Source organism: Lactuca virosa, chromosome 3 (assembly GCF_052849685.1).
Source record: "Lactuca virosa cultivar CGN04683 chromosome 3, Lactuca_virosa_CGN04683_v6, whole genome shotgun sequence".
NCBI lineage: Eukaryota > Viridiplantae > Streptophyta > Magnoliopsida > Asterales > Asteraceae > Lactuca > Lactuca virosa.
This window is the reverse complement of record NC_136428.1, coordinates 114010688-114033834: the sequence shown is the minus strand read 5'-3', so window position 1 is coordinate 114033834 and position 23147 is coordinate 114010688. Positions and strand designations below refer to the sequence as shown.

General features: G+C 36.0%; 1 protein-coding gene across 1 annotated transcript; it reads left to right on the top strand.

Annotated features, from left to right (window-relative positions):
• The first annotated feature begins 8389 nt into the window (after positions 1–8389).
• Positions 8390–10732, top strand: LOC145166425 (cysteine-rich receptor-like protein kinase 43). The gene is made up of 6 exons (XM_079085400.1): positions 8390–8541; positions 8695–8831; positions 9160–9367; positions 9463–9697; positions 9803–9953; positions 10077–10732. The coding sequence occupies exons 1-6, from the start codon at positions 8478–8480 to the stop codon at positions 10530–10532; spliced, it is 1251 nt and encodes a 416-aa protein (XP_078941526.1). The 5' UTR covers positions 8390–8477; the 3' UTR covers positions 10533–10732.
• Positions 10733–23147: the final 12415 nt, after the last annotated feature.

Sequence of the window (23147 nt, the reverse complement as noted above, 5' to 3'; positions counted from 1 at the left end):
TCTTCGATTCTCGTTTAGGTTGTGTCGGCTAAAAATCACTCGATCTTTATTCCGAGTTTTGGGCTGTGTACTACTATGTCGAATCTTTAGAAAAATCATAACTTCCTCATACGAAGTTAGATTTGGACGTTCTTTTTATGAAAGGTCTCGGTTTAACGAATACTACGACTTTCATTTAGATCATAAAAGCTAAAAAGTATTTTATCAAAAACTCACTTTTTACGTCATATGGCGTCGTGCCGGTTCTGTCGCGAAATTTCAATAAGTCATAACTTCTTCGTTATAACTCGGATTTCGATGAGGTTTTCGTCTAAACGTTTCTAACGAGATAATCTACGACTTTCAATAACATTATTTTTACTTATTTTCAACTTAAATTTCACATTTTTGTTAATTTCAATATTTTACTTTTGATTGGAATCTCATAAGACTTCCAATACTTCCCGAATGATTCTAAACATAGTTTTACTTCAATTCTCATAAAACTATCTTGTTAGAATTCATTGCTCAAAACCATATATTATTAATAATATTCATTTCTAAACTAACTAAACACAATAACTGAACGTGTATGTTACACTAACCTTGTTTGAGTGTTCTTGAGCCATTTTTGTGTACTTGTGGTTATTGTGAAGCTTGAGAAGGAAGAAAGAGCTTGGCAGATCAAGTGAGAGCAAGTAGATCTAGAGGTTTTGGCACATTTCCTACTCATTTGAGGTATAAAGCTGATACCTTGGCTATTCCTTACTTAGATCTTGATCTGGGGCTATTTTCTACCTTTTTCTAAGCTTTAGTGAAGCTATAATCGAATTTGGGTGTATATTTGGAGTTGCACTTCAGATCTGGAACCATTGAGGGTTCCCACATCATAAAGATGCCAACTTTATGGCCATGGGAGACCCATGCAACATATAAACTTCTTTTTATTGCTTTTTTGAGCCAAAAACCTCATGCATAGACGTCAAGATTGGAACTTTACGTATAATGTGGACCCTAGGAGGTCAGATCTATGATTTGGATGCATTAAGACCCACTGAAATCAACTGTATAGTTTTGGACAAAAAGGGACTCGGTGAGTCGTTCATGGGACTCGACGAGTCGGGTCACAGTTTCCCCCAAACGTCTTCTGGAAATGGTCCTTGGTTGAGTTGAAGGAAAACTCAGCCTGTTGGAGTTTGTTATGGACTTGAAGATCGAAGGACTCGACGAGTGCAAGGAGGAACTCGGCGAGTTCAAGGTAATGTCCCAACCACATGAAGACAGACTCGACAAGTTCAAGGAGAACTCGGCGAGTCATAGACTAAACACCTTCATGCGGGTGAGGGTGAACTCGACGAGTCAGTTGAAGAAGGTCCCGATGTTTTGTTGAAGGCGAACTCGTTCAACGCTTGCTAGACTCGACGAGTGGGGACGGGGTCGTAACAATTCGTGGACGCAGTGACTCGACGAGTTGGTGGACTAACTCGGCGAGTCTAGTCAACCAGATGTTGACTTTGAACAAAGTTGACTTTGACCGGGGTTTTGACCTTGACTTTGACTTGGACTGGAATTGAACCTTGTAAGGGCTATGAGTATGAAATGGTAACTTAGAAAGGTTGTTTTATAGGGATTGAGGAGTTGAGAAGAGTTGATTTCCATACCGAGGATAGTTCGGACACTACACGGCATCGAGGTGAGTTACCTTCCAGTAGAAATGGGTCTAAGGCCACAATGTCGGCCCACTGGTAGGAGTTGTTGTTAGATAATTGTCCGTGTGATAGTTATCTATGTTTGCTACTGTCTGATATGTTTTACATGTTAGTATAGTATGATGTTATGTGATAATAGTAGTAAAGGGGAATAGTCCCCGGTTTTCAGTCGATAGGACCGAAGGGGTAGTTTAGTACCCAGCCATGCTAGACAATATGATTATGTTTGATATCATGTGGTAGTAGTAGGGGTGAAATAGACCCGGTAACCAGTTGAGATAAATCGGAGGGGTAGGTCGGACACCCCGGTATGTCTGACAGGGGTAGGTTAGGCACCCCGGTATGCCTAGCAGGGTAGGTCGGGCACCCAGATATGCCTGCCAGTATGTTTATTGTATGATATGTGGTATGATGGGGGAACTCACTAAGCTTCATGCTTACAATTTACAGTTTTGTTTCAGGTACCTATTCATCGAAGGGGAAGGAGTCGGTACGGTAGCAACGCATCACACACACTCGATTTCCGCACTACGATGTCCTTGGGATAGTACTTTGGCATATTTATTATTTCATGACATGTTTTTATAACACGTGACTTATGGGTTGTGAGTTGATATGATATTGATGTTGCTTTTCAGTAAATGGTTTTAATAAATTACTTAATCAAAAACAAACTTTTTTGTCTTGAAAATTTGGATGTTACATGTAACTAATATTACTGTTTAATTACATATTAAACACACATTAATCTTGTTATTAATAGAGGCGTTTAATTGGGAGGTTATAGAATATGCAATATAAATATCACTACTCTATAACCATTTGGAGACATCAAAAAAGAATGCCAAAACTCACTTATTCTCCGGTTCGTATTCTTAGTTTTCTTGCTATATCAAAGGTCTAGGCCTATTGAGGGTTCGGTGGTCTTGAAGAGCCAATTCAAACTGTTGTATCCTTGAAAACAAACACGCGATAGCGGAAGAATTTGTTTTAAGGACAATGTGTTAACCACATGCCTCAGTTTTTCTATTTTCTTGTTTACTTTCGTACATTTCCGTATATTATTCCTACAATCTTAAAAAAAAATCGTTTGTATGAAACGAACTAGAAATCGGAAACAATTTTACTTGAATTATTTTCGATATTGTACGATTTTCACGACGAAAATAGAAAAAAATCAATTTTTGTGAGTTCTTCTTGTTTGTTTTTGGTAAAAGCGGCTTCAAAACATACTTGTTTTGTTAAAAACAACATTTTTTTTGAAAAAAAAGCAGTTTATTTTATCAGTTTTAGTAGTTTTCTGAAAACAACTTTAATTGCTGAAAAATTACTTCAATAAAAGTTTTACTAGAAAATAATATATATATATATATATATATATATATATATATATATATCAAATTTTGTTGAAAAGCAGCACAAAATCTGTTGAAAAACAGCATTCTTAGCTGGAAAACAACATAGTTTTTACAGTTTTGTTGAAAACTACATCAAATTTGGAGAAAACAACATTGTGTTTGCTGAAAAACAATATTTTTTGTAGTTTTAGCTGGAAAACAACACTATCTTTATGGTTTTGCTGAAAAATTGTATCAGATTTTGGAAAAACAACAATCTTTTAACAATTTTACTATAAAAACAACATCAGTTTTGCTGGAAAAAAGTTGTTATTTACTGAAAATCAGTTTGAATTTTGCTGAAAAATAGAGCCGCAAACTTATAAAAATGAATTCACTTCCTCTTAAATATCTTAATAAAAAAAGCAATTAAATGTGAAATGAATTTTATCTTGTAAAATCACACATGAGAGTTAGTGGATATACCTCTGGTATGTAAAACACTAGGCTATAAATGGATTTTCAAGAGGAAAATGAAAGCAGATAGATCCAAAGAACATGAGAATAGGTTTGAGCACAATTACATGTGGTGTCAATATGTACCGATTTCATGTTTGAAAATTTTGAATCAAATGCTACTTTTTACTCCAAGAGCTATTTCCATTAAATCCAATAATATTGGTTGGAATTCATCAAACTAAGATAAAGGTTTTGATGAATATTAAGATATTCAACATGAAGTTGAAAGGACTATGAATGGAAATATGAGTATTCTAAATTTGGAATCGTATGACCGTTTCTTAGAAAATTATATTGGATTAAGTTGTAAAAAGTAATAATGGTTTTACCGTTTGAACTATTGAGTTTGAGAAATCACTATGGTTTAGTGGATTTTCAAATGTGAAGTAAGAGTTAATGGCATATTTGAATATATATTTGGATTACAAACATAAAAATGCCTTGATTTTTCATTTATATGCTCTTATAATCATATGTGGTTGTAACTTCTTGAAATTTGGAAGTATATCATTATGATATGAAACTAAAACTTCTAAGCATATATTTAGAAGTATAAATCTACATGGAACTACCAAACAGTTATCTTACGCGGAGGAAAACAACAAATGTGTAACTAGTAAAGTCATTATATGATTTAAAGCAAGCTTTTGAGCAACAAGTATCAAAAGTTCGAATATGTAATTCAACATCAATGGATGTAATAACTTTAAAGTGTTATTCTATTTTATGACATAGTAGGATCCTAGAGATAGGATGCCTTAAGAATTTACATGTAGATGGTTAAAGCAATAAATTTCATGGAAAAATACGATATTTGCAAGGAAACTCATGTTTGGTATATTCATAATTACATGACCAATATTATTGTGAATTCACAAATACGTGTAGTGCATATGTTTATCGTATTATGTTGACACAGTTATGCATATTCAATAGTGATAACTATGGTGTAGTAATAACCATATTGATAATGGTCAACATTTGTTGGAAAATATAGTAGAACAAGTTTACAAGTTTATCCAAGGTTAGACAATGAACTAAAGAGATTCGTAAGTTCTTGGGAGATGTCACATGATGAGCTAATATCTCCTATATATGTACATGATGGTGAGTCTAGACGTATTTGTCAAAGACATAATACCATTTAATAATGTCTCTCAAGATGAACTATCTTTAATGATTACATAAATCAAAATAAGATTGCGGATCTGCTAATGAAATGTTTGAAATGATAGTTTGTTACGAGGAATGGGACTAAAACCCATGGATTAATAAGTTATTGCGAAAGAAAACCCAACATAGTTGATTGGAGATCCCAAGATCTAGGTTTAATGGGACAACCTACTTGCATATAACATTTGTGAATCATTGTGGGGGTTATCCTCAACTCATTCCTAAAACAAACGGTGATGCAGGTTAAGCTTATAGACATAGATGATAAATTGGAAAGCGTCACAAATTTGCTTTTAGTGATTATTATAGAACTACCTATGTGAGAGAGAAGTAGGGTCGCTTCAAAGGGAATTGTATGGGCACCTAACTAGGTCAGGGAGAATCATGTGAGAAACATGTTGATTATTTACACAAACGGCAGAACAATTCAAGGACATCGAGTCTATTGGTCCACTAGTAAAATAAATATATATCTTAGGGGAAGGTTCAAAGGGTAGCACCTATGCATGATTAAACTGTTGGATTTTATCTAGGTAGCTTGAAAATGTTTGATCAATTTTCATTCATGTGGGAGATTGTTGGAAAATTGGTTTTAACCAATTTATAAAAATGGGTTTCCTCATTTTTGAACGCGAAATTTGAACCCTAAACCATTATTAAATGAATAAATGGTTATACGTGTAACATCCCAAAAATCAAGGAAAAATTTTCATTTTTAAAACCTTTCCAAAATCCATAAGTTTTACAAAACAAGTTCTCAAAAGCTACTATCATGAAATAAAGTATCCCAAAATCTTAAAAAAAACACATAAAATCCAGGATGATGTGCATGATCAAGCTTTCGCCTTGCCCTATGTCCTCTGAAGTACCTAAAACCAACAATCAAACTGTAAGCCAAAGCTTAGCGAGTTCCCCCAAAGTACCACACACAACCAAACAGACAACATCATGCAAATATGATCCTTCAGCATGACTAGACCGCCTCGCAGGGCATACATCCTATCTGGACCGCTCTCCGCTCCTTCGGCCTAACTGGACCACCTCGCAGGGCCTACAGCCTATCCGGACCGCCCCGGGTATCTTGGCCTTCAGCACAAAGCAGGACCACATCAACCCAACTACAATATGTCGACATATACAACAGATAAACATAAACACATATCCAACAAATACAAGTAACCATATAGGTCTACCAATATATCATATAACCAACATAACATCATCATATATACCAGGATACATAATCTAGTGGGTCGACATTAGTGCCTTTGACCCACAAGTACAGTGAGGAAAACTCACCTCACAGCATCAAAGGTAGTTGAGCTGATTGTTGCTCCAAATAATGTCTCTACATGTCACCTATACAATAAAAAGTTATCAATCCTCAATTAACCATTTAAAATACTCTATTTGAACTAAAGTTAATCTTGGTCAACGATCAGAGTCAACGGTCAAAGGTCAAAATCCTTATTCAAAAATCTTACAGCATGCCGTCACCTCATGACCCTCTAATTGTCACGTCATGACCTAATGAGACAAAATAGTTGAGATGGTCCATTCTCACGTTGTGAACCATGAATGCTCACGTCGTAAGAAATGCTCTGAACAGTTTTGTAGAAATAAGTTCTTAATCCTTTAACAGCCAACACTTCAAGAATGGCTCATCTATGTTATAACATCATAAAGATTGTGGCTTTTTGGACATGCATGTCCAATGCATGTCCCAAATACAAACTAGGGCACAAAAAGGAAGAAATGGCATCAAAACTCATGCAAGAGTCTCAAAATTCAACCACACTTCAAATCTAGCACTTATCTTATCAAAGGGACGTTAGAGATCCATAAAGTTGGCAACTTTATGGATTCCAAACACCATATCACCAAATCCAAGAAAGAAAATTTATAAGAAACCTAGATTTAAGCTTATAAACTCATAAAGCTATGATCTTGAAAACTCACAATGGTCCAGAAGGTGTGGAAATAAAAAATGGAGAGGCTTGAGTGTTGAGATGATGGCTAGATGGTCTTCTTTTTCTTTTTCTTTGCTAGAAATCACCACAAAGATCTCAAAACCAACTATGGAGCGTTAGGATTTCAAAGGGGAGTGTTGAGATGTGATGGAGGCTGAGGGTGGGCTAACCCTAGCCCTCACTTCCTTTAAATACGAAACAAAACCCCCAAAATTATGGTTTGCCTCTCAGACAAGACTCACGTCGTGAGCCATATGTGCTCACGTCGCGAGCACCAAAGATGATGCACGCTTTGAACATGTTATCACGACGTAACAGGCATCCCTCACATCGTGAGCCATGTGAAACTCCAAAATTTAACTCAATGAAATGATTACCTGAACTGGGTGTTACAATATGTTTGTGTTCCCCTCCGTGATACCTTCGTTTTGGTATATCACATGTCCAAAATGGATTTAAGATGAATGAAAAATTAATCCTTAAAGTAAGGGTGTTGGAAGAAGTAAAATAAAATAGTTTAATGGGTGGGAGAAAGTAAAGAAAAATTCAGGGACCTTTCTTGCAAATATTTCTTTCTTTCGTAACTAGAACTGTAGTTAATATTACAGTTTAATTACATATTAAACATACATTAATCTTGTGATTAATAGAGGTGTTTAAATGTGAGGTTATAGAATGTGTAATATAAATACCACTACTCTACAACATTTGGAAACACAAAAGAGAATGCCAAAACTCTTTTATTCTCCGGTTTATATTCTTCGTTTTTTTCTTGTTATATCAAATGTATAATCTAGGCCTAATGAGGGTTCGGGTGGTCTTGAAGAGCAAATTCAAACTGGTGTATTCTTGAAAACAAACATCTGGTAGGAAGCAAATATGTTTTAAGGACAATATGTTAAACATATGTCTTATTTTTTTTGTTTTCTTGTTTGCTTTCGTATATTTCCGTAATATTATTCCTATAAGATATATATTCTAGCTTTTAGTGCACCTTTACTAGTAAACGTCTACGTGTTCATTAAGTAAATAAATATCTTCTCATACCCGTTGATTGGCTTCTTCGATTCGTGTCGTCACTTCAAATATGTAATCAAACATCTTAACTGGTGGTGGAATCTTCCTCACAATGCCAAACACAAAATTCATATGAATTCATTTTATAGTGAATAAGAAAATGTTATGATTATACACTTTATATAATACTCGGAAAAAAGATGGCATGTGAAAAATAAATATTGTTATGTGAATTCATAAAGAATGTGATGAATGAAAGTAAATATTGAAAACTTAATTGTAATTGTACTAAAATAATCATCTTTACTTACCATTACCATTTCACATATGATGTTGCAGATATCATCTATAAAATGGTAAAAGAATAACTGAATAACAAATGGTAACTACAATTTCATTGATATCATCTGCCAAATGGTTTATCAATTTTTTTTAAACAAAACAATAACTTCTCGGATGACATTAGTTTTATCATGGCATCAACAATTTGGCGGATGTCATGTGCAAAATTGATAATTATTTTTAATAACCTTCCATTTTTTAATTAAGTTTTTAAAAATAATAAATGGAATAACCTGATTTGTCGCTTTTTTTACACGAAAATGTAAAAATTTTCATAATTTATACCAGAAAATAATGCTGTGTCAACGCGCCTTGTTGACCATAAACACAACAAAACCCAAATTATCTTCTTTGTCCATAACCACAGCGCAAGTTCTTTTTTTTATTTGATTATTTTGTTCGTTCATGGACTCCTCCGCTCAACAAAAAGCATGACCAAATCCAAGAACTTCTTCCAAAACATCATCAAACCCTTCAGTTCCAGCTCAACGAAAGGTAAAAGCAATCATTTCGTTTTTGAACAATTCATCAATGATTGCATTTGATAGGAAGGAGTTTTTTTTTTTTTTTTTGTTTATTTTATCATCTCGATGATCTGTTTGTCAAAGATTTTGCCTTTTCTTATTGTGTTTTTGAATTTGTAATCAGAAAGCCAAAAAGAAGATTTGTCAAAGCTCGCTGCTCAAGATCAAAAAGTTTTCACTTTCCAAACCCTAGTTTCTGCAACAAAAAATTTCCACCCTGATAAGAAGCTTGGTCAAGGGGGTTTTGGCCCTGTTTTCAAGGTTTTTATTCATCTCTATACCCTTTTTGTGTCACCATTCTTAATTGCCGTATCGTTGCAAAATAACCATCTTTATTGATAAATACGAACGAATGATTAATTTGGAACAGATTTTGTAGTTGTTGAACTTTCTTGTTCTATCTTTCCTTTCTGTTTGTATTTGTTTTCATTATTCTGTTGGTAGAGAAGTTTAAAAAAGTAATAGCTTTTGACGCATTGCAACCGGCATTATGTTCCCAATTGATCAACATACTTGCATCTCTTAGGAATCCAAGTTTTATCTAACCTCATAATCTTATTGTAGTGAATCGATTGTTTTGGTTGTATAGGGAAAACTCAATGATGGAGTGGAAATTGCTGTGAAGAAGCTATCACACACCTCAAATCAAGGGAAAAAAGAGTTTGTAAATGAGGCCAAATTATTGGCACGTGTACAACACCGTAATGTTGTGAGCTTATTAGGGTATTGTGTTTCCCCCGAGAAGCTTTTGGTATATGAATACGTACCTAATGAAAGCTTAGACAAGCTTCTTTTCAGTAAGTCCTTGATCTTTGACCAAACTTTTATTCAATTTTGAATTTTAATCTTCTTCAATTTTATTTATAAAATGATTGTGATTTTGTTGATGTAGAATCTACAACGCGTGATGTATTGGATTGGAAGCGTAGATACGACATAATTTCTGGTGTAGCACGAGGCTTACTTTACCTTCATGAGGATGCACATGATTGCATTATTCATAGAGATATAAAAGCTAGTAATATTTTATTAGATGAAAAATGGGTACCCAAGATTGCTGATTTTGGTATGGCTAAACTTTACCCTGAAGATCAAACTCATGTGAACACTCGTGTAGCGGGTACCAAGTAAGTTTTTTTTTTTTTTTTTTTTTTTTACTTGATTGCGGCATAGTTTGCTCTTTTGGGCATGGTTTAAGTGAATTAATTACACTTTTACCCTTTTCGGTATAGTGGATATATGGCACCCGAGTATGTCATGAAAGGTAATCTATCGGTCAAGGCAGACGTATATAGCTTTGGTGTGGTGGTTCTTGAGCTCATTAGCGGTCAAAAGAACTTTACTTTCAACCTCGATCTCGATTGCATAAATCTTCTTGATTGGGTAAGAAGTTTAATAGTTTTTTTCCTGCATTCCTTTGGAATCGTGGATTCCGTCGGAATTGGAATTCGTGATTCCGTCCGAATTGAAATTTGTGATTCCATCCCTAACTATTTTTTTTTACAGGCATACAAGATGTACAAGAAAGGAAAAGGGCTTGAAATTTTGGAGGCAAGATTGGCTTCTTCAGCTGATCCTGATCAAGTAGCTACTTGCATAAAGATTGGATTATTATGCACCCAATATGATCACCATCTACGGCCCACAATGAGCCGTGTGGTGCTGATGCTATCCCGGAAGCCAAGCACGCTCGATGAACCAACCCAACCCGGGTACCTGGGCTCGAGACACAGGCGGTCTCGTGAGCCCGGTACATTCTCTTCTTCAGAAGGGACTTCCGGCGGGTCCAACTCCACCGCCACTGCCTCCACCACCACCGCCACCGGAACTGCTACTTCATCTGCCCGTGCAATTTCAAGTTCCGATCATCGGCATAGGCATCGTGGGTCAACTTCCACGGGTCCAGTATCGGACCCTTATGGGAAACGGCCGGTAGATAATAATAGGTTTTTTACTAGATAATATAGGAAACTATTGGATAGTATTTTTGTACAAAAAATAGTAGGGTAGATTTGGGAAGGATGTAAAGTAAATAACAAGGTCTAATTGGTATTTAGCATACAAATATTGATTGTTTTGGGGTGACTTAATGAGAGAATTTAACTTGGTTCAATTTTCAAACGCCTTGTGGTGAAATAAGAAAATCTAATATTTCGTTTTGAGTAGATTTTTCGTGAAATGTTCATGTAATTTTCCTAAAATTCTCGGACAATATATGATTTTTTCCGGCCGTCTTACTCAAGATCTTGAGGAAAATAGATAATGATTTAAAAGGGTAACATAGTTTAGATTGTGTATATATTTATTCACTTATGTTTGCTTTTGTATACGTTTAGTCATTATGTTTTTTTGTACATATTTAGTCACTTATGTTTTTTATTTTGTACAAAAAACTAAAATATAAATGACTAAATGTGTACAAAGTAAAAAAAAATAAAATAAATAATGATCATATATATACAAAATTAAAAACATAAGTGACTGAATGTATACAAAAGAAAAACATAAATGCCTAAATATTTACAAAATTAAACATAATTGGCTAAATATATACAAAATTAAACATAATTCGCTAAATATATACACAATCTAAACTATGTTACAATTTTAAAGCATTAAAATTTAGAAAAGGCAAACAAAAGAGCTCAAAAACCCCAAATCTAAATTGTATTAGAGTTTGGTTCTAAAACACGAAATATAGAAGAAGAAAAAAAGCTTACAACCTCCACTCAAAGCTTCATTCCGAAATACGGGCCTGAAAGATTCAAACCCTAGAACTCATAATGTAACATATCGATTTACAGATATTTACATTTTTGACCCTTATGAGGAGATTGTTTGCAAAATGGTCCAATGTGGCACTTAAATAAACGCGTGGAGCTGATGGCGTACGTTTGGTATGTCGGGCGTATGTGGCTGATGGCCAAACCCTAATTTTTAGGGTTTGGACCCTATTTAAACGTCATTAACCCCCCAAGGCTCTTTCCCTCATTAGCCTCCAGCCTCATTTCATGTTTTACAAACCTTAATCTCTAGTGTGAGGATTTTTTTTACCTTGAGTGTGTATTTTGGTGATCTTGAAGGATGGAGAAGGGAGTGTTATCACCTTGGGAGCTCAAAGACAACCTAGATCCAGAAGCACATCATCATTTTGCACCACTTTGAGGTAAAAAGCTCTGATCTTGATGAAGTTTTTCTTAGATCTTATTAGCCATGGATTTGTGTTCATTTTGGTCCCATAAGCTTGGTGTTTATGAGTATGGTATACTCTAAATCATATGAGTTGTCCTTTAAGACGTTTTGGAGTGTGTAGAGTCATAAAAATGTAATATTGGTCCTTAGTTTCCTTCCATGCATGGGCTATGATGTCTTAATGAGTTAAGAAGTTAGGGTTTTGGTACTGGGCACTTTCTAGCATGCAAAGTCATAACGTTGGAAACTTTATGACTTAGAATGTTATTTTGGGACTATATCTGCATTTTGACAAAAGGACTTAATGGATTAAGCCCTGGTTAGAAGGAAAAGTTGGCAGCGGAGTACGTTGGGCGTACTCCTGAGTACGCTGCGCGTACTCCCTTAAGCCTCCGATCTGGATGACGAGTACGTCGCGTGTACATGTTGAGTACGTTGGGCGTACTCAGCAGAGTTGACTCGGTTGACTTTTGATCTTTGAGCATGACCAGGATTTTGACCAAGTTTGACCTAGGGGTATTTTGGGTGTTTTGAACAATGGTTTGAGACAGGGTCACTGTTTGTTGTGCAGGTGACCTGTAGAGTTGGTATACGGAACGGTGTTGTATCCAGATATCTTTTCAGATTGATAGGTGAGTTTTCCCTCATTGTACTTGCGGGCCGAAGACACCAATGTTGGCCCACTATATTATGTATCCTAGTATATAGGATGTTGTTATGCGGTAGTGATCTGTTAGACCTATATCCTGGTATATAGGATGTTGCTATGCGATAGTGATCTGTTAGACCTGTATCCTGGTATATAGGATGTTACTATCCTGATATATGTCGACATAGTGTGGGTGGGTTGAGACTGTACTGCTTTGTGCAGTCAGTCAACAAACCCGGGGCAATCCAACCGGGAGGTTGTGGGCCAGGGCATCCACTCGGAGTTTGTGGGCCAGGGTAGTCCAACCGGAAGGTTGTGGACCCAGTATGCAATACGTATGGCAATCCAACCGGGAGGTTGCGGTCCAAGGTAATCTGTAACGACCCAAAAATTATAAGGTAAAAAATTCATTTTTAGTTTAATCAGAAACACCAGTTATCTTTTTCCAAGCATTCAAAAGTATATCATAATAAAACAATTATCAGAGTACAATCCCAAAATCATCAAGTTGCGGAAACATGGGTGGATGCATTTCGATCAAGTCGGGTCCTTCCCTTTCGAACGGGAAGTACCTGAAACCATAACCATAAAAAACGTAAGCACAAAGCTTAACGAGTTCTCCAAAATACCACATACCAATCATACAACTGGGCTTAACCCTGGGGTATAATCCAACCCAATATACACATATGGTCCCTGCCATGGGGTGTATTTCAACCCGATCAACACATATGGTCCCCGCCCTGGGGTATCTTTCAACCCAATCATACAATAGTGGGCCCCGCCCTGGGGTCTGTTTCAACCCGAACATACGATAGTGGGCCCCGCCTTGGGGTCTATTTCATCCCAGCATATAATCACATATAAACCACATAGCAGCTATCATCCTAAGTAATACAAAAATAAGCCGGCATTGATGCCTTCAACCCATGGATACTATGAGAAGACTCACCTCAATCCGAGATAGCCGAGATACACGCTCGCTGCTACCGGAAGCCTCACACTGAACATAACCAATTATCCTTAATCAATACTTAAGACAACTCCCAAAATCCAAGGTCCAATCTATATTTTATTTTTCCAATGGGTAAAAGACCATTTTACCCTTCCCATAACTGGTCTAATAATTCATGGCCCAACCTCCAAAAGGCCCACGACCCAAAATGCCTATGAACTTCTCCGGAGTATGCCCTACGTACCAGAATCATACGCCCCTCGTATTGCCCAAGGATGCACAACGTACAAGTCACCGAGGCGTAACTCGAGGAATCCATGCATTACGCTGAGTGTATACCTACGTACGCCCAACGTACTCATCAGAGGTCCAAAACTCGTATTAAGCTCTTAATGGTTAAGACCAAAACGACCAAACACATATCTGACCCTTAAAGGGTGTCTTAAGTCATAAAGTTCCTGACTTTATTACTTTGCCTGGCTTAATGGTGTCCAAACCACAATCCAAGCTTCCTAACTTCATCAAAAGGTCACCAATTCTTGCATGAGAGGATAATACTCCTTAAGATCCAAACTTTATGACTTAATGACCTCAAAAGGACCAAATATGAGGCTCAAAGGTTCTTGAGTAACTTCTACTCACAATAACCAAAATCTTGGGACCAAAACATAACAATACCACCCAAACTAGATCTACGAGATAAGTCATCAAGGTTAAGACTTTATACCTCTAGAAGATAGATCAAGGTGCACAAATTCTGGATCCACAAGTTCCAGGCTAACCAACACTTCTCCAATGAGATCCTTCCTCTTCAATGTGTACCAAAAACATTCCAAATCAATCAAAAGCCCCAAGAATGCTCAAACGAATGTTAGGGTTTCGATTTTAGGGTTAAGGTTGATAGAGGCTGAAGATAATAGGGTTTGTTCATAAGTTAAGGCCTTTAAATAGGATCCAAGACCCTAAATTTGGGTTTACACCTAAATGGAGTACGCATAGAGTACTCCAAGGTCCCTTCGCGATCAACCATCCTAGTACGCCCGACGTACTCCCTATACGCCCAGTGTACTAGGCGTAGCCCTAAAACCACCAAACTTTCGAAGGCCATAACTTCTTCGTTCTAAGCCTGATTTCAACGATCCTTATATCCACGGAAAGGTAATGAGAAGCTCTACAATCCTATCATCTCTCATTAGTCTTATAACTTTCCGAACTTATATCCAAAATTCATAAAAGGCCCAAACCATCACTTTATAGTTATACCCTTGGGCCCCAAAGCACAAACCAAACTCTCGGATCACCTAATCTACATTATCCAAATCCAAAGGGGTTTAAATCTCTCTTTCCTTAAAGCGTAAAGCCTTATGATAACTGATCTTCGGGTCACAACCCCGAATTAGGAAACGATTCGAAACAAGGTGTTACATAATCCAACTGGGAGGTTGTGGGCCCAGCATGCATTATGAATATATGTTTGGTTGTGTGTGGTACTATGGGGGAACTCACTAAGCTTTGGCTTACAGTTTCAGTTTATTGTTTTAGGTACTTCAGAGGATCGTGGAAAGGCAAAGGCGTGATCGTGCACATCCCCTTGGTTTTATGATTTTGGATTTTGGGATACTCTGATTATGAGTATTACTCTTGCAAATAATGTTTTGTAAACAATTGTGGTCGTTGGTTGTTTTTGCACAAATAAAAATTTTAGTCTGATTTTTGGGATGTTACACATAAACCCTGAAAGATTCTGAAACTCATAAACGATATGACGAAACTCAAACCCTAGAACTCGATCAAGGTCAAATGGGGTTCCAAACTCAAGATTCAAATGAAAAAAACCATGGATAAACTCAAACTTCTGTGTTTTTTCTTACTTTGATTTGGAAACTCGAATTCGTGGATGAACTCTAAAATAAAAAAATAAAATAAAAATCCATGGATGAACTCGAAGATGAACTCATATCTCTGTAAACATCATGTCGCCAGAGAAGATGACAGGAGGCTCATCGGAGATGCCAAAGTCACCGGTAAACCCAAATTTTGGTCGGAAACCTACAAGTGGTACTAACTAGGTACTAACTTTGATGTATCTTTAATGTATCTTGTATGTATGTATGTGTGTTTGTATATATGTATATATATATATATACACACACACACACTAGGTACTAACTTTGTACAGAATGAGAACAATGATACCATTTTAAGTCAATATCCCTAAGCTGAATGCTTAATGAGTAAATTTGAATTTTTGTCCCAATATAAAGTTACCATAACTTCATCTTACATAAGTAATATATTTATTAGAATTATTTCATGCACCAAAAACAAAAGTACCATGCAAAAAATATTTGCAAATAAAAGATTTGCATAACTTCATCGTCCATAAGTAATAAATTTATTAGAATTAATTCATGCTCCAAACAAAAGTACCATACAAAAATTATTTTCAAGGTATAACATCTTCTCATACTATGTACTATGCCACACAAAAACAAAGCATGCAAATCTCACGCCCAAACTCCGTCGGCATGTAATACTCGAATAAAATCCACGATGAATACTTTTAACATCCTATTGATACCTGTGTATACCCACAAAGATATTAGAGTTATCCAACATATATGTTTAAAGGAACATGAAGGTACTCCATGATTAACCCACAATACCTTGTTAATAATATCAGTCTCATTTATACAGTCTAAGATATTTAAACCATCTCCATTTCATGTATATAAACACTTCTCAAAAAATTCTCATATGTACTCATTATGATTATTAGTACTTTAAACTACTCAAAACATCTCACAAAAACTCATTAACATTATCAATCATTATTATTTTGATAATCCAATCAAGAGCATGAAGTTATTTTCTTAATAAAGCCCATCGAGATCATTAATTCATTTCTTCATAAGTCTCATCAACAATATAAACTCCATTTCTTCACTTAGATCATGAAGAGCATAAGTTTCATAACTTTTTTAAGATCATAAAAAGAATTTATATTGATTTCACATGTATACTCATTTAAGAGTATTTTAAAGGTCACATAATCTCACAATTTACTCATCAAGAGTATTTATATTGAAACACCCTTTGTTAGGTAAATTTAAAATAATCTTTTAAACCTTAGTTTCAATTGTCTAAAATTTAAAAGTTTGAATTTGTGGAAATCACACAGTCGTATAGGTCAAAAACAAGTTCAAAAGTTTAAAAGAGAGTGTGTAACAATCAAAAATACCATAACATGATTTAATAAACCATATATATCATGGACTTCTCAAAAGTCCATGTTACCTAAACCTTGTTTCTATAATATTCAAATTGAGTACAAGTCAAAAAAAAGTTAGGCAATGAAATTCCTAGTGAGAATACCTAAGGTTAGTTGATTTTGAGTAAGAAGATAGCAAACCGTTGGGTTTTGAGCACTATAACACTCCTATGGTGCACATGCAACCCTAAATGCTTTGGATCTATGTTTTCTCTAATTATACATGCATTTTCAATTTTCCAAAGCATTCACCCTAGCTAGCATACAATTGAAGCTATATAATAAAACTTAGTTTGGATGCTTACCTCTTGAGTAGGGTAGAGTTCTTGACCTTTGAAAGCTTGAGCACCTCAAGTGTGATGTCTCTATTGGTTCACAAACACCAAAATGCAAGAGGGGTTTTTAGGAGAATAAGATACTTGACCCCAAAGAGTGTGTAGTCGATTTTGGCTTATGGGGCACTATTTATAATGTGGCAAATACTAGGGTTACACTTTGTAAACCCTAATGCTCCATGACTTTTCACATTCTTATGCTCCATGGGTTAACCTCCATGGACTATCCATGGATTATCTTATTGGATTAGCCCAACCATATAGTCATGGATCATTAGCCCACATTACAAGAATCATTGATTTACATAATCAATCACCATATATTTAATTAGTCTTTTTTTATCACAAAATTAATTCCAAATTAATTCTTGATCAATACTAATTAAATAATATTAATATATTATACTTGTAATATATTAATAAATCACAAATAACCTTATTCTCAAAAATCCTTCCTATCAAATTGCACCGGTGAAGGCAACCCAAAAAGGGACCATGCTACAATCGGGTCAAGTACATACCAGTTATAGTTATGGGCTTAGACACCAAATCCAACAGTCTCCCACTTGGATAAGTCTAATAACTATATTTGCCAATGTAACTTCAGAATCTGACTTAGCAATCGTAAGCTTTCAAAAGTCGTTGTCAACTCTGAACCATTCAGTGACGCATCCTTTAGATAAGTGATCATATACTCCTCTGTTCTCAAGATATCAGTTAGACAAATACATGGAACAATGTCATACTTATTGTCCAGCAGTTTGTTTCCCGATTTCCGATTTGTTTGACATAGAACATAACTGAACACATCAAATTAGTTCTGACCGGGCCCAGCACATAAGTCAAAACAAAATCATCGAGGGGCCCAAGATATCGCTTTTAATCCTCTTAGGATAAAAGGAACAGATAAACTTAGACATTATATGATTGTACTAACTACTCATCAAATCATGCGCAACGACACGTTTTATAACATCAAGTTACTGATGCGTTTTAATGCCATCAATGCACAACCAACTCGTAGTCAACAACTCATATTCTTGGTTTGAAGATTATATGATATTATCGTCTCACAATTACTCGTGATAAATTCCATGAAGTAATTCAGGTGAGCGCAGGTTGATCCAATACTAAAATCTTATTTCAGAAGTACTCATGAATGGTGTAGCAAATTGTTGCTATGCCTAACTCCTTAGACAATCTACAAGCCAACTCTGACAGTCTTCTTTCATACTTACTTCCAACGTATGATCGATTGTGGATATTTTGAATAATAATAATAATAATAATTTTATTATTCTGGAAGTCAAAACATGCAAAGTGAAACAATAGTAAATAATTGGCACAAGACAGTAACTTTAGTTATAAATAAAACTCCTTTTATTTAATCATCAAATGTCAATTACAATTTAGCTATTACAAGTTTCTATTTATCTAACCACTAAAACTAATATCGTCTGTTAGCCCAATGCCCCTTGCATGCTGCAAGTGTTTAACCCAAGTCAGTCCCTTTGTAAGAGGATCTGCTGGATTGTCCTCTGACGATATCCCCTTTACCACAAGGTGCCCTTCTTCTACTTGATGTCTTATGAAGTGGTACTTTCTGTCGATATGCATGGATCTACCATGATCTCTCGGTTCCTTGGTTAAGGCAACCGCCCCTTCATTATCGCTGAAAATCTCCATAGGCTCCTTTATGGATGGAATAACTCCAAGGTCTCCAATGAAGTTTTTCAACCATATTGCCTCCTTCGATGCTTCACTTGCTGCTATGTACTCTGATTCACACGTTGAGTCAGCTATAGTCTCCTGCTTGGAACTTTTCCATGTCACTGCTCCTCCATTCAGGGTAAACACCCAGCCCGACTGAGAGCGGAAATTATCTCTCTCGGTTTGAAAGCTGACATCGCTATACCCTGTCACTCTCAAGTCATCACTCCCACCGAGGGTAAGGATCCAGTCCTTAGTCCTCCGCATGTACTTAAGAATGTTCTTAACCGCATTCCAATGAGCTTTACCAGGATTCCCTTGATATCTACTGACCATTCTCAAAGCAAAAGCCACATCAGGGCGAGTACAAGTCATAGCATACATGATCGAACCAACTGCAGAAGCATATGGTATATGAAGCATTTCTGCTATCTCAGCCTCTGTACTCGGACTCTGAGTCGTACTCAGTCTGGTATTGCTTAGAATAGGTAGGTTGCCTTTCTTGGAGTTCTCCATGCTGAAACACTTCAACACCTTGTCCAAGTTGGTACTTTGACTAAGTCCTATTAGCCTTTTACTCTTGTCTCTCAGTATCCTTATCCCTAGTATATAAGCAGCTTCTCCGAGGTCCTTCATAGCGAAACACTTCCCAAGCCAGGACTTAACCTCCTGCAAGGTTGGGATGTCGTTTCCTATGAACAGTATGTCATCTACATACAATACCAGAAAGCTCACTATACTCCCACTAGCTTTGACATATACACAGGACTCATCCTCGCTTCTCGAAAATCCGAACTCTTTGACTTTCTCATCAAAACAAAGATATCATCTGCGAGATGCTTGTTTCAATCCATAAATGGATTTCTCAAGCTTACACACTCTATTAGGGTACTTTGCACTGACAAAACCCTCTGGTTGACTCATGTAAACATCTTCATCCAACTTTCCATTAAGGAAAGCGGTTTTGACATCCATTTGCCATATTTCATAGTCATGAAATGCAGCTATGGCTAGCATAACCCTTATAGATTTAATCTTTGCTACTGGTGAGAAGGTCTCATCATAGTCAACTCCCGGAGTTTGAGTAAAGCCCTTCGCAACCAGTCGCTCCTTATATGTGTGTACTTTCCCATCCATGTCGGTCTTATTCTTGAAGATCCATTTGCACCCGACTGTCTTACGACCCGGTACATTGTCAACCAAGTTCCAAACTTGATTGTCATACATGGACTGAATCTCGATGTCCATAGCCTCTTTCCATTTTGCAGACTCGGGGCCTGCCACGGCTTCCTTGTAGTTGTTAGGTTCATCCAAATTTACCAGTGTTCTATCACTGATAAATGTATCACCTTCAATAGTAATATGGAAACCATAAAACTTAGGTGTGTTTCTAACTCTACTGGAGTTGGGCTATGCGCTTCTTGTTGACATGTCCAAGACGACAATGCCACAAGCATGATTTATCCAAATCATTGGAAGAATCAATATTCAACACATTATTTCCTAAGTTATCTACAATCATCACAGTTTCATATATACCATTGCAAGGTAATGCTTCAAAATAAAATACACCATGACAATAAAAATAAATACCACCATTTTCATTACCAAAGGAAAAGGTAAAACCTTGTTTATACAAACCGTGAAAGGAAATAACATTTCTCGCCATATCGTCCGAGTAACAACAATTATTCAAATCTAAATTAAAACCATTACTAAGCAATAAAGAATAAACTCCAATCTTGGTCACAGGCGACACTTTCCTATTTCCCATGATTAAGTTTATCTTCCCGTGCTCCACATCCCTACTTATTTTTAGTCCCTGCAAATCAGAACAAATGTGAATACCACAACCTGTATCAAGGACCCAAGAATTAGCATGCGATGAGTTATTAGATTGAATAGTGTAAATACCTGCAAATGAGGGTTTGATCTTCCCATGCTTAATGTCCTGCAAGTACTTGGGGCAGCTTCGTTTCCAGTGCCCTTTATCATGACAGTGGAAGCACCCTGTTTCCTTCAGATTTGAAGAAGGATTAACAGAACCAGCTTTGGTCCCACTTGAAGAGGATCCATCAAGAGACTTTCCCTTGCGGCTCTTTTAGGGAGCCTTCCTTTTCTTTCCCTTGCGGCTCTTTTAGGGAGCCTTCCTTTTCTTTCCCTTCCCATGTCCGATTGCCAGAACAGGGGCAGAAGTAGTAGTAGGAGTAGACACAACCGTTTTGCCTTTCAGGTTGCTTTCTGCAGTCCTAAGAATGCCTTGAAGCTTGCTAAGAGTGACCTCCTCCTTGTTCATATGATAAGTCATACGAAACTGATCATAACAAGAAGGTAAAGAGTATAGAATAATATATATATATATATATATATATATATATATGGCCTACTCTTCATCAAAATTGACATTTAATTTGAGCAAGCGGTCCACGAATCTCTGCATCTTTTGCAAGTGGGTCGTGATGGGCTCACCATCCTTCATTTTGGTTGTGATCATGGAGGCAATGATTTCATACCTCTCCTGCCGAGAACTTTGATGGTATCTTTCCATCAAATCATGATACATTTCATAAGGGTAGTAGTTCTCGTAGGGATTTTGCAGCTCAGCAGTCATGGTTGCAATCATTAGACACTACACCTTTGTCGCATCCCTCTCATGAGTAGTGTGTTCAACGATTTGTTCAGGAGTGGCAGTGGTGACATCAATCTCCTTAAGCTCTTTATATAGGACATATTCTTTGTCCTCATAGCGAATAGCCATTCTGATGTTTCGAATCCAGTCATTGAAGTTCGAGCCATCGAAAATGACCCTCCCACATAGGTTCATGAGGGAGAAAGAACCTGAAGGGATTGGGTTGGAAGCATTGTTTGGGATAGACATCTGTAAAAGAAGAAGAACAAAGTTTAGAATAGATGATTATCCTTAATATTACACCCAATATGAAATATTAAGGCTAGGACCCAACACAATATTCTACAATTGCAAAAAGGGATGTCGTAATTCAATTGTAAAATATTTAAAGGTAGGTAAATGACGATTTACCAATTTCCACCATGAAAAAACGAAATAGATTATTAAGTTTTAATTGGATTTGAAATTCCTAGATCTTTGAGATTCATTGAACTTTTCAATGACATGTTTAAATCTCGATTGTGCCCTTCATGTTTGTGACTGGGATGCCGAGGATCACAAACAAGGAGTGAATAACCATGCAAATTAGTTTGGTACACCCAATGTTACAAATCGCCTAATCAATGTGTCGGTTAACCACACACGCTCCATTGATCTATGATTAACACAATGTTACCCTTTGCCACACATTGTCAGTCCCAAATTAGTGTGCCGGTTAACCACACACGCTCCACTAACGACTTAACAAGGTGCAAAGTGTAATTTCATGGATTAACACCATTTCACATTTTTCCTAAAGTAACTAAGATTGGGAATTTAATAAATGTTTAGTTACTTTATATTTTATCATTATACTTTTAATGAGGGAGAATTAATGTCATATCCTACCCGTTCGGCTAACGACCCTCCACCAGTCAAGGAAGCGGTGGGTGAAAGTGGACACCCATTAAACCACCATTTTATAGTCAGTAACCTTATACCCCCTTATAGACCGTCTTCGTGAATGAGGCCTACTAACGGTAAGATCGACTTTGTCTTATATATATATATATATATATATATATATATATATATATATATATATATATATATATATATATATATATATATATACTAGCCGTTTACCCGCGCCAAGCGACGGGTGCGAATAGTTTTTTTGGAAATTAATTTTTATCCTATTTTGATGGTTTTTGTATCCTATTTTCAGTATTCGATCTAATCCAGATTAGCCAAAACCTCAATATTTTTCGATTTTATTTTTGTATCCCCACTCTATCCACTCAATATTATAAGAAAAAACATTATTACATTTATTTATGTTTGTCAAACTTCTTGAACATTTTTTTTTTCTGTAAAATTTATTAAAATCCTTGGATTGTTGTTAGTAACAATCTTGATTAGCTAAATATAATTTCACGTAATCTTTTTGTCCACTTTAAAATAACTACGTTATTATAAATTGCATCCAATTATAATTGGCTATTTAATTAATACGAAGTATTATAACCTAATCGGCTTACATATACGGTTCTCATATGGTTCTCGTCCGGTTTGGTTATGTCGGATATTTTGCTCATCCCTAATAGAAAACAAATGAATCGGTAATTAAGATGAGTATTTTTGTTATTTTTTATTTATAGACTAAAACAAAATAAAAATTAAACTTTAAAGAAAAATTAAATTTAAAGAAATAGCATCACCTACATTTTTAATGTCTAGTTATAGGCATTTCATTGTCCAATCTTCCGTTAATTTAATAAATAACAAAAGAAATAGGCTAACCAAAAACACGACTTAATATAATAAGCATTAAATATTAAATGGGCCTATTAAAAC

Bases quoted from the DNA above. Each gene is read 5' to 3' on its own strand.
- LOC145166425 (XM_079085400.1), top strand. From the start codon at position 8,478: ATGACCAAATCCAAGAACTTCTTCCAAAACATCATCAAACCCTTCAGT. The intron at 9,368-9,462 runs GTAAGTCCTTGA...TTGTTGATGTAG, and splicing joins CTTAGACAAGCTTCTTTTCA to AATCTACAACGCGTGATGTA. The intron at 9,954-10,076 runs GTAAGAAGTTTA...TTTTTTTTACAG, and splicing joins GCATAAATCTTCTTGATTGG to GCATACAAGATGTACAAGAA.